Below are 16,067 nucleotides of genomic sequence, written 5' to 3' on the forward strand. Positions count from 1 at the left end.
CCCCTTACATAGAATCTTTCGATGTCAAATGATATCTTGAAAACATTTTTGCTTGATTTGATCTACACAGCATGAAGTTTCCAAAGAATTAGTTTGATCAAGAGTTGTGGTCGCTTGAGAGATGAATCACGAAGCGATGAAACGTATCAAAACTTCGAAGTTAATGGACGAGGATCTGGATCACGAACAGCCTGCAAACTTTATTAAGATTGCAAACCTCAATTTCCTCGGAACAAGGCAAATCAAAAGACAAAATACCATGGTCCATGATTCCCCGACCTTGTTAACATTCTGAACGGCCTCTATGATTATAATGTTTTTGTTCAAACCAATTCATGATCATCAAAACACCCCTTTTCCATCCTCACAGCCTTTTTCAAGTTCATTTGAACTTTCCTTGATTCTTGATCAAACCATCAACCGATCCTGATAAAACAACAATGAAACTCAAGTCCTTTCGAAAAAAAATGATGATAAAAGGCACACCTTCAAACTGACCCATCTTTTCTTCCCACACAACTCAAAGAAAAAAATCAAATCAAATCTTTTGTATAAAATCCAAGAAAGCAAAGACTTCATAACTCCCGATTTTTTTCTCTACCTCTTCAAGTTCATCTTTAAAATCTTTTTTAAGTCCAATTTCTACACTTGTATATAAAACCAAAAAGGAAGAAAACTTTCTACTTAAAATCTCTTTGATACCTTTCACAACTTTCGAAAAAGAAAATCAAATCAAAGCAAGCAAGCAAACAAGTAGGATGAAATCTATACTCTTTTTGATTTTGGTTTTCAATTCATTCTTTCATTTCTTAAAAGCATCAGATTGGACAGGACCCTATGTAAGTAAAACCCCAAACAATTCATTCAAGTAATTTGTTTTTTTAAATTAATCCAAAATTCCAAACTGATCTTTAATTGAAAACCTTTTTCCAACCAATTTTTTTTTCCCTCAAAAAAACAAAATCAATTATAATTTACATATACATAGTTAGTTTGTTCAGGAAGTGTAGAGATGGGTTGGATAGCCAGATCAGATGCCAAGAATGCATATGATTTCGCTAAAAGTAAAAGAGGTATCAGTTCAGGTGATTCAACTAAATATAAAAGATTAGGTCGTTGTAGATGTATTCAAGCAAGTTCAGGTGATTGGTATGCGAATTGTTTTGATGGTCTTACTCCTGATGGTCAAACCATCGGTCAATCTGCTCTTCCTCGTCAAGATAGATTATCTCCATTTCAAAATAATTTTCCGGCTTTATGTTTTGCTTCTGATGCTTGTCCTGATGATGCTTTGAAGGGTGTTGATGATTCTACTCCAATTGTGGTAAGTGATATCTTAAATCAAAACCCATTGCATTTCATGACAATAGACAATTCATTAATTCAATCAAATTGACCAATTTCTTGGTCTTCATTTTCAGAAACAATACCAGCCTCAATTGGTTTGTGCAAATGGGATTCCATTAGGTTTGATAGACGGAGAACAAAACTTTAGAGAATCAATGGCTAAAGATCCATTAGCAACGAGTTGTAGTTGCAGATCTGCTGGTTCAGCAGTCACTATAAACGGTACTCAAAGTCAAAATTCAACTCCACAAGGTTACAATGCTACCATGATTGGAAACTCTCCTATTCCATTATCTACTGGCAATACTGGTAGTGGTGATGGAAATTCTAGGATTCAATTGGTTTGTGAACAACAATTTGCAGATTCAATTTTCCCTTATTGTGCTGCAGTCGGTACAGGATGTGGTACAAATCTTCAGTGGGTTGGTTATCAAAAGTGATTTGTTTTTGACTTTGATTGTACGCAAGTGAACCCGGTTTTCTTTGCTCGATCTGAACAATCTTGAAGATTGAAGAGTACATTGATGATTCATAGACAATGTTGTATTATCTGATTCAGAAGTTTGTATAAAATAACACGGATATTTTGAGAATGATTTGGTGTAAAATGAATTGACACACGCTAGTTTTGATCGGCCCATGTGAGCTGGCAACCATGATGTGAGTCAAATTTGAAGGTGGGCGTCCTCGACTTGGCAACAGTCCTTGTAGGAAAGACAGGAAGACCACTATAACATCACACTTCGAAGTTCGAACCACAATCGAGCATCGAGCTCAAGCAAATAACACTAGAAATGTGGAAATTTGTCCCTTGGAAGTGAAAACGCTTACCAGGCAAATGGCAATTTGGAATGAACATTAAGGGACATTTCTTGTGAACACAAAACTTGGATGTTCTTACATTCACCACAATCATGCAACCAACTAAAAATACAAGGATAATGCTTCTGATGAAACATCTTATAATATTTGATGACGATAAAACTGTGTAGTAGTAAGGCCAAACACGAGTTTTTAAGAGGTGGAAGGTGTACACCTCAGATGAGAGTGTAAAGTAGTCGTTCGACTATAATTTTTGAACAATGTGTGTCATAGCTCAGCCTTGACCCTATCAGAAGCCTTAGCAGCACTAGCTGTACCAGCCTCATATGCTCCTTTAACATGGCCCTCACCTTGGTGTGCTCCAGATCCCACAGCTCCTTTGATTTTCTCAATCGCATCCTCTAGCTTTTGTTCCCCAGATGAAAAAGCGTTGTGTAAAGTCGAGAAGATATCGCGCACAGTACCTTTCGTACCCACATCTAATCATATGGAGACTGAGGTCAACATAGTATTAGACTAGGGATCCGCGAAAAAAGGTACACTTACAATGTTCTTTCATAAGTTGAATCATCTCTTCGCGACTGGTTTTCATGGGTACTTCGACGCCATTGGTTCTCAACCAACCTCGAATTCGGTTGTCCGACCAGCTAACATACTCGCTCGATTTGGCCGCTACTGCCGAATATTTTTCATTGAACAACTTGAGTATCTCATCCTTTTTAGCCTGGCTGTCAGACTTCATAGCTCCGTTGTCAATGAGCCACTGTGCCATCGGTGAAAACGACGCGATATCAGTTTCAAACAAACCACATGTAGTCGAGAAAAAGTGCAAAGAAGTGAACCAAACCTTTCGCATGTCGCTTTCGCTCCACCCTACCGAGAAGTTATCTTTGAGCGAGGTGTAACCATCTTCGATTCGTGCCTCGAGTTGATCTCGCTTCAACTTGGCTACTTCTTTTTGATCGGCAAGCTTGTTCTTGACGAGGTATGCTTTGATCTCTGCGTCGTTCCATGTGTCCCAAACCTTGTCGTTTGCGCCGTAGTAGTTGTCTTTAACGATCTTCAAAAGGTCGTCCCGCTTGGCTTGACTTGGGGTTTTAACAATTCCGTGGCTCTCTAACCACGATCGAAGCATGTTTTCATCCCAAGTGTTATACGCGTGATCACGTAAAGAGTTGTATTTTTCAGAAATTAACTCAAGATACCTAATTTGAAAAGCAATGGTCAGCTGAGCCAGTGGGGGTCACTCAAACAACAGGTCTATCACTCAAACGACTTACTCTTCTTTCTTTTTTTGTGTGCCTGTCTTAATGACACCCTTATCTTCGAGCCATTGACGCATTTGGTTGGAATTCCAAGTTTCGTATGTAGTGTCCCTTGCACCATAATACGATCTGGACATCAAATCAAGAAGCTCATCGCGAGTTTTGGCCGTCTTGGACTTTGCAACCCCGTGCTTGACCAACCACTCCCTGAGACGACTTTCTGACCCTACGCATACAATCGCCTCAGCGGGAGTTACTTTAATGGAATGTTCGGAGAAAATTAAAACAAGCTTACAGCCGTCGTAAACGTTTGAAGCGGCATCGTTGTAGGAGTCTTTCATATAGTTAAGAAGCTCGTCCCTCTTTTTCTTCGCATCAGATTTGATGACACCTTGATCAACGAGGTATTTCTTGAGCTCGGCGTCAGACCAGGTACTGTACACGTAGTCCTTCGACTGGTCGTATTTATTTGCCAAATAGTCGTAGGCTTGATTGGGAGAGTCTATTGCTGCATACCACGCATTACTGACGGCGTCAGAAGTGGCAGTTGCGGCACTCGACGCAGCATCCGACGCAGCATCTGTAGCGGCTGCAGCCATCGAGCTAACAGACTTAGTGCCTATTTAAAGTAGCCGCCATGTAAGCCAACCGTGTAGATATAATCGAAGAAAAAATTTAGAAAAGCATACCTGAAGTCAAATACCTTTTGGACGCTAAAATCAGCTCCTCGCGCTTGCTGCTTGGGCTCACGACACCGTGATCAAGTAAGTAGTCTCTGAGCTGACTATCAGTCCATGATGAGAAAACTGAATCAGAGCTCTGTTGAAAGACCTTTTGAGCTCCCGAAGCCGAAGATTTGATATATTGACTAGCATCATAATAATTCGATTTGACGGTGTCGAGCAATTGTTCGTGAGTTGGACGTGGCGGGGTGGGCACACCATGGTCTTCCAACCAGTCTTTTACCCAAAAATCAATTCAAGTTCAATTCAGCTGACACATAAAGAGATCAAGACCCGGATCATCTTACCTTTGAGATCAGAATCAGCCCACGCATCAACGGCACCATGGTAGCTACGTCTGATCGTATCTAGGATTTTTTCACGAGGTTTTCCAGAAGAAACCGGGATGGAATACTTGCTAATGTACGATTGGAGATCAGAATCGGACCTGAGATTGATGCATAGAGTTAGAGAAGGAACCCAAAAGAAGACCGATGAGATTCATATCTCCTTAAATCAAAAGAGAAGACATAGGATTATACCACTTGTCATAAGCTGTATCATAGTTTTCCTTGACCAGATCTCTCAAGCCGGATCCATCAAGGTTTCCTGGGTTAGGAATTTTATGATCTGTGAGCCAATCCTCAACTTTGGAATCACTTTAACACCAATCACCAGGGGAATGATATTTCGAGTTAGTTGATCGTCATTATGAGCGATTCAAGGATTTGTAAGTAGTCATCAGGGGCTCACCTCCAATCATTGTAGGCAGGTTCTTGATGATCAGGAGAAGCAAAACATGAGTGACTAGGAATCGGATGCAAGATCTCAAAAAGTTAATAAAGACTCACTTTTGTCGAACAACCCCTTGGCTGGTCGTGATACCAAGAGGATAGCTAAGGATAGAAGAGTGATTCGAGTCCACATGATGATGTGGATGAATCTAAAAAGCGGAGGATAAGATGGAGAAAGTGTTCAGAAGATGAAGAGTTGTAATTTATATATTTATCAAACACGACAAAAATGGTTTTGCTTGGAAAGTTGAAGTGAAGAACGATGATGATGAGAATGTGAAGGGGATGGATGAAGTCTGGATAAAGAAATCCGAAGTAAGGACGATGAACTGAGTTAATCGAATTTTAAGGAAACAAAGAAGCTTGTTGACCGGGAAAGGAAATTGAATCACCAATCTCAATGACTTTTACTGTTAACAGGCCAATCAACACAAAATGATGAGGTTCTTATGAGCTGTCACCTTTTCTAATCAAAGCACTTCTCTTGAAAACCATTTAGGTATATAAAGGATTTGATTGATTCTAAACGTCATTCTGAATGCAAATCAAAATGACATCATCTTGATTCAACTCTTTTCAATCCACAGTGATCTCAAAATCAATCGAAATATGACGTCACACTCGCAATCTCTTCTCAGCCAAAAACACAAATCAAAAAGGTCCGAGGTAATCCGGTACCGCCATCGACCAATCTGATCATCATCACACCAGGAAATTCAACTTGAGGAATAAATAGAAAAAAGTGAAGGAAATTGAAGAAGAATTCAAGTCATCATTGATGATTGAATCCAAGATGATGACAATCAAGCTATAGAAAATGCCTAATGACACTTTTTTCACTTTTTCAAATTTTATCAAATAGAAACTTTCTTAAAACACTGATTTTGTTTAGACTCTTTGAAAAGTTTTGAATATGATGATTGAATGAGACTCGTTCATCAAAGGAGGTAAGAAAGAATCTTCCGAGAAATTTTCTGAAAAACACCCCCTTCTCCTTTCCTATCATAGTACTATAGTCAACTTCACTCCTGTTTCATTGAGTTAACTTGGACTTCACGAAATTCATGATTCAAACATAATTGTATTAGAATCATATAAAGAAAAAAAATGTTCAAACCATCAAATGAAATAACATATGAATTTTTTACACAAATAGTCAGATAAATAATTTAAAATCAACTTATAAAAAAAGAAGTATGAAATCTTGGATCATTTATTTTCTTTTGATCTTGAATACAATATTGATTTCCGCACAAGATCTTAATAAAACAATTCAAGATGCGCCTTTTGTAAGTCAAAGGAATTATGATGGTTTTGATCTTATTCAGAACTCCTCCAATCAACTGTTTCACTCACATCTTTGATCCTTTGATTATTCTTTCTTCCCTTGTGAATCAAAAGAGTCAAAATCAATCAGTTTATCTGAATGCAATCACTTGTCCAAGAGGTATCCAATGTTTTCTCTTCGATATGTTTTCAAGCAAAATAATAAATGAATGTGAATTATGACTGACTTATTTGTTTCTGGTACTGATAGGAATTCAAAATAAGACTGGGGGTGAGAAATCTTTTAGGTCACTCTTTGATTCCTCTTTTTAACCTCAATGATTCTGAATCGAATTGGTGTAAACCTTTGGATGAATAGGCGTGATCTTATTGGTACATGGGACCTGTAAGTTCTTTCCATTTCAATTATTGATTTTTTCCATTACCTTCAATGATATTGACGTAAATATTTAAATATAGTTACAACAGGAGAATCATGTTGGGGAATAGTAAGTAAACCGAATTCCTCAATAAAACCAAGCAATCAATGAAAAAAAATCTCTAACAAAGAAATCTTCTGAATTTGTTTTTTTTTCTCCTCAATTTTCTTTAGACACCTTTCAATACAAAGTTATATAAAGAAGGACCAGGTTTTGATGTTTGTTGGATCACATTACCATTCTCAGGTTTAGCAGATGTACAATTATCTGCTGAATATATTGCAACTGCGATTCCATATTTAGCTAAACTTTCACCTGCTACGAATCATAAGATTAATGTCATTGGTCATAGTCAAGGTGGTGGTTCAAATGTGAGTCAGATTAAAATCTTGGATTGTGATTCTTGGTAAACTTGGTTTTTTTTGTTCGTTTGGTATTTGTAAGAATTCTGACATTCATGTTCTTTGTGGTTTTTTTCTTCTTAGACCCAATGGGCACTTAGTTAGTCTTTTTTTGAAGTTGATCTGATCTTTCAAACACCTTGGACCGAATTCTGATCAAATTGAATCATTTTATAAGCTTTTTGGCCTTCAATTCGACCATACATAATTAATTATATAGCACTTTCAGCTACATTTAAAGGTTCGAATGAAGTTAAACTTCTTTGTAAAGTACAAGATGGAGTAGGGGGTTGTCCGCCTGCTCTCTTACAACTTGAATCAGTTAAGTATTTTCGTTATCTTTCTCTCTTATCTTTCGATGAAGGATATCTTCAATCAAATTATATTTTGAAAGATGAGTTAATGTATTACTTTTCGTTTCTTTTTGGCGTGATATGATTTTCTTTAGACATCAAATTATGTTGCTGCACAAAATTCTGATGTAGATGAATTTAGTGGTGCTCATAGTCATGTACCTACTACTTCAATTTATTCTCGGTATGATGAAGCAGTTCAATGGGAAGGATTCGGTGGAGTAAATCTTCAAGATCTTTCTCATTTTTCTAAAAACAATCTCTTTGAATTCAACAGAACTGACGTGATTGTTTTTTGTTTGCTTCACATTCTAGGTTATTAATTCTTTTCTTAATGGTTCTACAATGATTGCTTTACAAGATGAAAGAGTCTGTGGAAAGTTTCATATCACTACACATATGTAAGTTATACATTTTTTCTTTTCATTCCCAATCAACTTAAGAATCCCAAGTTTTGAAGTTTAATTCTTTTTTGGTTTATGGTTAAAGTGAAATGCTTCAAGATTCAGCTGCTTATAGTTTAGTACTAGATGCTCTCATAAATGGTCGTCCAACTAATATAACAAATTTCGATAGTGAGTCATTACAGATTTTTCTTACATGCCTGATTGGTCTCTTAAATTTATACACCTCCATGATTCAACGTGAGACTATACTGAATCATTCACATCCCTTTCTATGTCTTGGTGATACGACCAAACAGAAAAGGATTGTCATCATGGACGTAAGTGATCTTCTTCCAAAGCCGACATATCTGTTCATGATAGGAGGAGATTGAGTTACATAATAGATCTGTTTCAAAACTGACGTCAAGACCTGAACTTTGGCTGTCCTAAATTCACCGCTTCCCCTGATGTTCTATGGACTAAAACATGGGGATGAGGGATAATGATAACAGGTTCAGATTGGCTTCATCTTTGGGCTCAAAGAGGCATGCTACTTTCATCATTCTGGAATTTCTTATTTGGAGATGGAAGATGGAAGAGAATGAGATATGAATTTGATTATTTGGTAAGTATGAAATGATTCCCTTTCTTGGAGTAAATTTGTTTGGTGAATGAAGTGGATCGAATTATTGGGTTTTTTACTTCTGGATTCTTTTATTGGAATCATGATTCTTGATGGATGTAGATGATTGGATGAGTAAACTGACTTTTTTTGAAATGATTTGATTTGATTTCAGAGAGTACCACAAGAACCAGGATTACAAGTTGAGTTCTCATTTAAACTTGAAACACCTTTCTTACTTCCATCACCACACTTTCAATCCGATCCTTAACATTATTGTTCTTTTTCATTACAAAAAAATCATTATATAATTTAGCACTATGTTTGTGAAAGAGGTTATTCAACCAATTGTTTAGAGATTGGTATTGGTTTTCCTGATTTTGAAAAATCAAAATTAAAAAATCATCAATTTATGGAATTATGAAAACACAAGTTTTCTTGATTTTTTCAATTTCATAGATTTGTCATTTATCAAAATCCATCTGTAGACAAAGTTATTCTCTCCCTCATCAATTTTGATAAGTCCTTATTAATTGATTATTTGTTTGTCTCTATCCTCCTTCCATTGTCCTCGGCATAGGATTATCATGTGTTGAAAGTGAATCAATCTTGAAAGCATAAAAAATGATACTCTCCGACTTGCTCAGATATCTTCTGAGCTTTGTCCATCCTATGATGAATCCAATAAAGTGCTCATCTCAATTTCAAGACTTGATCAATTTTCATTCACTTGAATATCTAAATCAATCCATCAAATTTCATTCCAATAGATCAAAAATGTGTATATCAATTCCCCAAAAAAATAAAATCCCTTCCTTAAAGATCATTGTCCTCCTCTTCTTTGATTTTCCAATTTTTCCATTCCAGATTAAACATTTTTTCCATCCTGCCTTCAGGAACCACAATACAAGAAAGAAAGAGAAGAATAAGAACAACAACAATATGATCCAAACCCTTTAAAGGGAGGAAGAAACCATCTTCTTGAATATGTTCAAGAAAGAAAGAAACAGAGAGATATGAAAAAAAGAAGATCAAGCTGAAACATTAACAGAAGAAGCAGAAAGTAATTGATGTAATCCTAAAGTCACCCCAAACCCACTCAATACAAATTGTAAGACTTCGAAACCCAAGATTTCTGAATTTCTACAATTCAACAACCCATCTTGATCAAGATCAGAACCTGGTCTCAAGAATTCTTCACGTTGTACTGTAGCAGTTGATAGAGTGGTCATAGGCCAACCGTATCGAATAGACGGACGAAAGACAAGATGAAGAAGAACCACGATCGCGAGTCGGGTGGCTGCAAAGGTTAATGGACTCGGTTTTAAATGGGTTAATCTTTGGACCCATCCTCTTGAGTATCGAGAAGTAGGTGGTGGTGCAAAGTTTACCAAGGTAGCAATCACCAGCGGGGCTATGATGGTGAGGACAGAGTATTCTAATAAGGCCCGGAGGAAATGAGCCGATCTAAGGAGATGGATTCCTGCGTGAACCGAGTTCGGCAGTTTGACTAGGTACTCATTTGAGGATTGATGAACGAGAGTCTAGGAAGTACGTAGAGAAAGAATGGTGAGCAAGAGTAGTTGGGTCTAGCATGAATGACGAGAAGTTTGTATTCACCTGGTAATCCACTGGAACTAATGAGTAGTACACGTATGATAACTCAGCAAAGATCTGGAGGCTCCAAATATTCCAAGGAGATGAAAGGGCCTGAAAGAATAGAACGTAGAATAGTATCAATAAACAAAAGGTCGATACTTTACTTGCTGATGGCGAAGTAAGACTTACGTATTGAGTGCCTTGTACGCCATCCAGAGCTAACTCGGCTACTTGCGTGCTCACAACTTCCACCTTATTGATGGCTTGTCCACTAGCCTGTTTGATCCGTCTAGTGACTTGTGAGGAACCAAGTGTACTAGAAGCATGATGAATCGCGTGTCTAAAGAGAGATTATTCAAGAAGAAAAAGGAATCAGCTGAAGAACGCGTCAGAATCGAACGCGTCGCGTGAAATCACTCAACTCGACTTGTTTCTCAGCTTCCCCGACTGCCTTAGTGATCCGATCACTCGAAGGCAAGCTATCACGTAAGCCATCCACCAAACTCTTTCGTCGAGGTAAACTACGGGCAGCCGCCTTAGAATTGTTTTTTGGTGGTTCATCATCTAGATCATCATCTTGGTCTTGATCTTCTGAAGTTCGAGAGGCTGGTTTAGCTTTACTAGTGACAGAACGTCTACTACTAGCTCGTGGTGCTGTTGAATCGGGCGAAGTGTTACGAGTACCATTAAGTGTGTTAGCATTGACAGATGAAGTGATTAATTCTTCAAATCTAGGATCAGATTGTAAATGAGGTTTTTGTTGAAAAGTGATTTGAATGTTCTGTTCGAGGTCAGCTTTGAGTGCATCGGTTCTGAATTCGATGTTCAACTGTCTACAGATATCTAAGATGTCATAAAAGAAAATCAAAAGATGTGTAAGTGGTGGTAAACTCGGAGTGAAAAGATGTGATGAAGAAAGAGATGGATATATGCGCGTCATGTAAGAGAAAGAGATCGCCTATACAGTTCTACATAATGCTACATGATGATCAAGTCTTCATCATATGTAAACAAAGAGATGAAGAATTGAACTAGAAGGAAATTGAATCATTCCAATCGGAAGTGATGGGACTAACCCTGAAGATCAGCTTTTCTTTTACTTTTCAATGTTCCTGACCATTTGGAAGAAGACATGGTGACTTGAAACGCGGTTCAAGAAGAAAGAATGATCAAATCTGTTTTGAAGAACTTGATGAAGGTTATTTGGTATTTATCAAATGCTAATTGATGGTGATGAGATGATATGAATCAGGAAACACGTGAAGGTGGTATTTATTGTTCTCTTATGCTCGGGGTTTGAAGTTCCAGGTTGACTCGGACGCGGGGTAAGGGGAGGTTTGGAAAAGGAATGACCACTTTATATCCAACACTGGTACCGTGTGTATGTAGTGAGGTGTACCGGTCTCGTGATCAACTGAGAAATTTGAAATGTACAAGACCGACTGATCAGCTTCCCACACCCACTCGTTCATATTCAAACCAGAAAGCCTTCCCTTACAAGCAACGTCACCAGACTGGGAAATTTAACTAATGGCTATACCCCTCGATATATGCGCTTCTAAATTTCCATGAATGGAAACATTTTGTAAAGTCGAATCCACATTCGAAGCCATGTTGAAGCTCATCTTTAGTGTGGCACCAAATGAGACCATGTATGTACACATAACTTGCACACTATAGCCATTTTATCAAGACCTCTGGAGCTTAAGTTGACCAGATCCCTACAGTTTATCAAATCAGTCTGTCATCATTTTGTCTGCTTGAGTCCAAAATATACTGATTTGTCAAACTGCTCTTGTCTTGGTGGGGAAAACGCAGGAAGGTGAGAAAGGGTTGAGAAAATGATACAGATGTGAATCGTGATGGAATGGGATTCAGGATGGGGATGATTAGGTTTCGAGGGTGTTTTAAGCAGTCAGGGCTCGGGCTAAAGCAAGTTCAAACTGCACTTGGGACAAAACAAAAGTCGATCGACTGGAGAGTTTCTTTGAACGGCCGACCCACCGATGATAATCATCAATCGATTAACAAACCAACTTCGATCTAATCCCTGGCACTGTCTCAAACAACCCACATTCTCTGGATCAAGATCGATTTCAACTAAAGCATTCTATACATTAAAAGATGAGAATTGTCCTTACATCATTCATAACAAATCTAACTTTCAATCATCAAGAGATCATAATCCATTAGACTTTGAATTTTATCCAAATTTGATAAACCAAGAAGAACAAGTTCAATGGATCGAATCTTTACTTTTAATTTTAAATCGACAATATCCAAAACGTAGAAACAAGAAATCTAAAACGAAATCTAAGATTCTAAACCAAGAAGGATTTGAAAAGGTTGATCAATATGATTTTCAAGATGGTCATTTTGATACAGTTATTAAAGATTTTAGAGAACATGAGATTCGTGATTTGAATTCGATTTCGATAGATTCTTTAAAAAAATTAATTAATTTGTTTCCTACTACAAATCATCAATCTAATTTAATGGCACATATTTTACATTTAAGTGAAACCGGTCGGATCGATCGACATGTTGATAACCCTATCGCATCTGGTCCTACGATCTTAGGCTTAAGTTTAGGTGGCGAAAGAGTGATGCATTTGTTTGGGAATGAAGAGGATAAAGAACCGGTTTATAAGATCTTGCTTCCTCCTGGAAGTGTTTATCTTCAACGGTTAGTCATAGACTCTTATCCATCACTCTTACACATTCACTAAAACCCTTTTTTGGCCTTCTTTAGGAATTCGATCAGATATTCACTTCCGCATGCTATACCAGAGATAGATGAATTTCAAGGTAGGAATGTAGGCGGAACACAAAGACTTAGCTTGATCCTCAGAGTACGTTGGCTTTCTCTTTGGTTTCCCAAATATCATGGTACTCATCATCATGACTCTTTTAGGATGTAAAAACGGATCATGATACAATCAACTGAGGATGAACGATCATTCTACAATCGAGCACATTGGCCATACATAGTATTAGAAAAAGAACTCTTTTTGATGATATCAATCTATTCATGTTTCATTAGAGGAGGATCTCTTTGTATATGTTTGTAATAAGTCGTACGATGTAATTAGAGGTAGCAGACCTAGATCTGGGATATATAGACACAGAAATAGACTATAAGATCATAAAAATGAGGATTGAGATGATTTCCCTGAAGTGGCATTTGAAGACTTTAGGTGATAGAATGGTAAAACAAATTCTCAAGATGGTTTGCTATCACTCAATGTAATTCCTGGAACTGCAGTGTGGGTGTGCAGCATGAGAACAAATAGGAGACGTATTACTTAGAAGCTAACAAAGTAGCGATCGTAATCAGGGTTAGCAAAGAAGAAGCTGAGTCTTCGCTCGACACCTATCATCCGTAATCTTGTAACAGAGTATGTATCTTCAGCTTCTTATCAAACCACCTTTTGCAGCTTGCCCACGACACCCACGGTGGGGTTGAGTGTCCTCCCATGTCACGGAACCCTGCCGTTATCATCTATCAATCCCCAAAGCTTGGCACCAATTTTGCAGTGGAATGACCTGGACAGGTGATGTAAGGGTTCATCAAATCTTGTTCATGGATGCTATAAGATTCTAAGTCTAGAAGCCGGCTTTCAACATTTGGTTTATTTGATTTTTTTGTGTAGGATGTCTTCGAGAATCAAGTTACAAAGCTTTAGAAAAAGTGTCTTATGTAGAATTTACAAAGATGTGGGAGAAGTGATTTCATTACCCTCATGATGACAAGACGCTTGGTCTGTATGTACTCTATGAAGTAGCTTGTGGAATCCGTCACGGTTTGCTTGTGGTCTTGTGGATCAAGAGAAAGTTCATCGGTCGTTTCCATGGCCTCCACTTGCTTACACTGTACAGTGGGGTTACTCTCAAAAAATCCACGGCTGGAATAGTGAGCGTGAAGTGCAGTAAAAGTCAACTCTGCAGCCTTATCGTGATAAGTATCCTCCTTTGGCCTCCACTCCTCTCCACTCCCACCCGCTCTCTGAGTCACTTTGGGCCACTTTGGACTACAATACACTGTATTGTAATGCGGAAAATTGACTCCGTTGATGATGTTGGGAAAGATATTTAAGACGCGCGCAAATGAACTTCTTGTCTTCTTCATCCCATATTGTTCTCCGATTCTCCGATCCAAGTGCATCATCATTTCAGTTCGAATTTCTTCATACATGGCTAAGACTGTTTATTTAGCTTACAAGGGCATCTTTTCCTCGCGTCTTGTCCCTCCTTCGAGCTCGTGGATCTCATTCGGCTCGTCGCGGTCTTTCGCTATGGCTTCCACTCACTTGCCTAGTCCACTTCGTCCTTTTACTCTTGCGGACGAGTCTTGCCCTTTCATTGTTCGTGGTCCTGCAGCTCTTCAGACGGCTCACAATCCACTGGATTTCGAGCTTTATCGGAATGTATTCAATGTTGAGGAACAATCCATCTGGGCGAAATTCTTGCTATCTATTCTTGATTCAAACAAACCTCCGGATAGTTCTAAGACAAAGCCAAGGGAAATTCCGGCAAAAACCAAATCGGCTCCTGGATTTAAGCCTGCGGAATCATACGATTTTGAGCCCGGTGAACCTGGTATGGTCTTGTCTGATTATCGATTACAAGAGATCTATGGACTCGATCAATTTTCAGACCCACTCATTCGACCCCTCCTCGATCGTCTACTCGCTCTAAGGCCTCGTCCTTCATCAATCGTCGGTCATATCTTGCACCTCGGACCGAATGGTCAAATCGCACCTCACCTTGATAATCCTTGCGATTCAGGACCCATCTCGCTCTCTCTTGGTCTTGGTGGTCCAAAGGTGATGCACCTTTTGGCGGATGAAAAGGGTAAAGATGTGGCCTACAAGATCCTTCTTGAGCCTGGAAGCGTTTATCTTCACCGGTATGTGTCGAGATTCTTACTTTTTCAAGTTTTCCTCATCCTGATCAAAGTTTCATTTTATGATAATCTTTTCTAGAGACTCAGTGCGATATCGACTTTGTCATGCATTTCCACACCTTGATGAGTTTTCAGGGAAGTTTGTGGGTGGATCTCAGCGCTTAAGTCTCATTCTCAGAGTGAGTCATACTTCAATTATATAAGAGCTCAATGTGATACATTTCCATCAAAGTTGAAGAATATCCATACCTGTTTTTTGTATTCCAGGATCAGAGCCTAGAGCCACAAAAAAATTGACAATAAAAATAAGCAAGATAGATGAAAACCGAAAGAAAAAGATAGGTGTGGGAATCTAATGAAGTAATTTATAAAGATGTTTCTTCGTCAATAACTTCATTGCAAGAAAAAGTGATAATTATTTGTGTCGAGGGAGATTATTATTGTATTGGAATATCCAAGGATTAGAATATTCGTTGGAGTTTTTGTTGTATATGATGTTGAGCTGTCCAAAGATTGAGATGTACTCTCAGCTTGAAGCAGTCTTTCTTCCAATCACTAGTCAGATACCCTTAAACATGATTAGTGAGGTAATTCAGGAGCTGTTCTCCTAAACCTGTTCTGAGAGACGCGACCTCTGAACCAGATACATTCAACCAAGCCCTTTGAGCCTCTTGAGTTGAGTTTTATCCCAGCCTGCGTTGAATTCGGACGCTCGTCATCTGGACCATATGTACATCATTGATGTTTTTCAGAAGAAACATCTGAGGCTGAGTACCACATGATCAGGATGTAGAAAATCATCCGACTAATAGATACTTTCCACGTTTGAGTAGGAGCTGGGCGTCAAGAAGGAATGTGCATTTTCTCTCCTTCATGCAAGCCGCATCTACCGCACTCGACGATATAAAGCCAGAACACCGGAAGGAACAAAGGGAACGGAGGTGTGTAATCAGCCCCTTCTTGAGTGCTTTATGCGAATGTAGCCTCGTTCGCTTAACAGATTTCGGAAAGCAATCAAAGCGATCAAGAACCGAGGTGAGTTTACTCTAAGCTTTTCATTTCCCTGCCCTCCTGTATGCTTACTTGAGAAGAGAAAAACCTTGGTTTTGAAAATCATGACTCGTGAACTCGATGTTGCTTTTCT

General features: G+C 38.5%; 6 protein-coding genes across 6 annotated transcripts; 4 read left to right on the forward strand and 2 right to left on the reverse strand.

Moving 5' to 3' along the window:
- Positions 1-758: 758 nt before the first annotated feature.
- On the forward strand, positions 759-1,787 carry MELLADRAFT_107565 (uncharacterized protein; the record flags this gene model as incomplete). Its single annotated transcript, XM_007411192.1, has 3 exons — positions 759-839; positions 989-1,324; positions 1,422-1,787. The coding sequence occupies 3 exons, from the start codon at positions 759-761 to the stop codon at positions 1,785-1,787; spliced, it is 783 nt and encodes a 260-aa protein (XP_007411254.1).
- A 408-nt stretch (positions 1,788-2,195) lies between these two features.
- On the reverse strand, positions 2,196-5,473 carry MELLADRAFT_72135 (uncharacterized protein; the record flags this gene model as incomplete). The annotated part of the gene is made up of 12 exons (XM_007411339.1): positions 2,196-2,413; positions 2,520-2,648; positions 2,716-2,932; positions 3,017-3,374; positions 3,450-3,660; positions 3,730-4,053; positions 4,124-4,393; positions 4,465-4,604; positions 4,699-4,815; positions 4,910-4,931; positions 5,008-5,246; positions 5,343-5,473. 11 exons carry the CDS (start codon positions 5,081-5,083, stop codon positions 2,385-2,387), a joined length of 1,893 nt encoding a protein of 630 aa, XP_007411401.1.
- Positions 5,474-6,587: 1,114 nt separating this feature from the next.
- Positions 6,588-8,188, forward strand: MELLADRAFT_88002 (uncharacterized protein; the record flags this gene model as incomplete). The annotated part of the gene is made up of 10 exons (XM_007411193.1): positions 6,588-6,622; positions 6,706-6,725; positions 6,858-7,027; positions 7,142-7,157; positions 7,236-7,378; positions 7,506-7,631; positions 7,726-7,811; positions 7,900-7,985; positions 8,114-8,134; positions 8,178-8,188. 10 exons carry the CDS (start codon positions 6,588-6,590, stop codon positions 8,186-8,188), a joined length of 714 nt encoding a protein of 237 aa, XP_007411255.1.
- A 2,051-nt stretch (positions 8,189-10,239) lies between these two features.
- Positions 10,240-11,232, reverse strand: MELLADRAFT_78090 (uncharacterized protein; the record flags this gene model as incomplete). The annotated part of the gene is made up of 3 exons (XM_007411338.1): positions 10,240-10,357; positions 10,440-10,860; positions 11,094-11,232. Coding segments are annotated over 3 exons (597 nt in total), but the record flags the coding sequence as incomplete, so codon positions are not given.
- A 791-nt stretch (positions 11,233-12,023) lies between these two features.
- MELLADRAFT_116809 (uncharacterized protein) lies at positions 12,024-13,169 on the forward strand (the record flags this gene model as incomplete). Its single annotated transcript, XM_007411194.1, has 3 exons — positions 12,024-12,703; positions 12,770-12,869; positions 12,932-13,169. The coding sequence occupies 3 exons, from the start codon at positions 12,024-12,026 to the stop codon at positions 12,962-12,964; spliced, it is 813 nt and encodes a 270-aa protein (XP_007411256.1).
- Positions 13,170-14,210: 1,041 nt separating this feature from the next.
- On the forward strand, positions 14,211-15,203 carry MELLADRAFT_88005 (uncharacterized protein; the record flags this gene model as incomplete). The annotated part of the gene is made up of 3 exons (XM_007411195.1): positions 14,211-14,926; positions 15,003-15,102; positions 15,156-15,203. 3 exons carry the CDS (start codon positions 14,211-14,213, stop codon positions 15,201-15,203), a joined length of 864 nt encoding a protein of 287 aa, XP_007411257.1.
- Positions 15,204-16,067: the final 864 nt, after the last annotated feature.

This window comes from Melampsora larici-populina, assembly GCF_000204055.1.
Source record: "Melampsora larici-populina 98AG31 unplaced genomic scaffold MELLAscaffold_24, whole genome shotgun sequence".
In the NCBI taxonomy this organism is placed as follows: domain Eukaryota; kingdom Fungi; phylum Basidiomycota; class Pucciniomycetes; order Pucciniales; family Melampsoraceae; genus Melampsora; species Melampsora laricis-populina.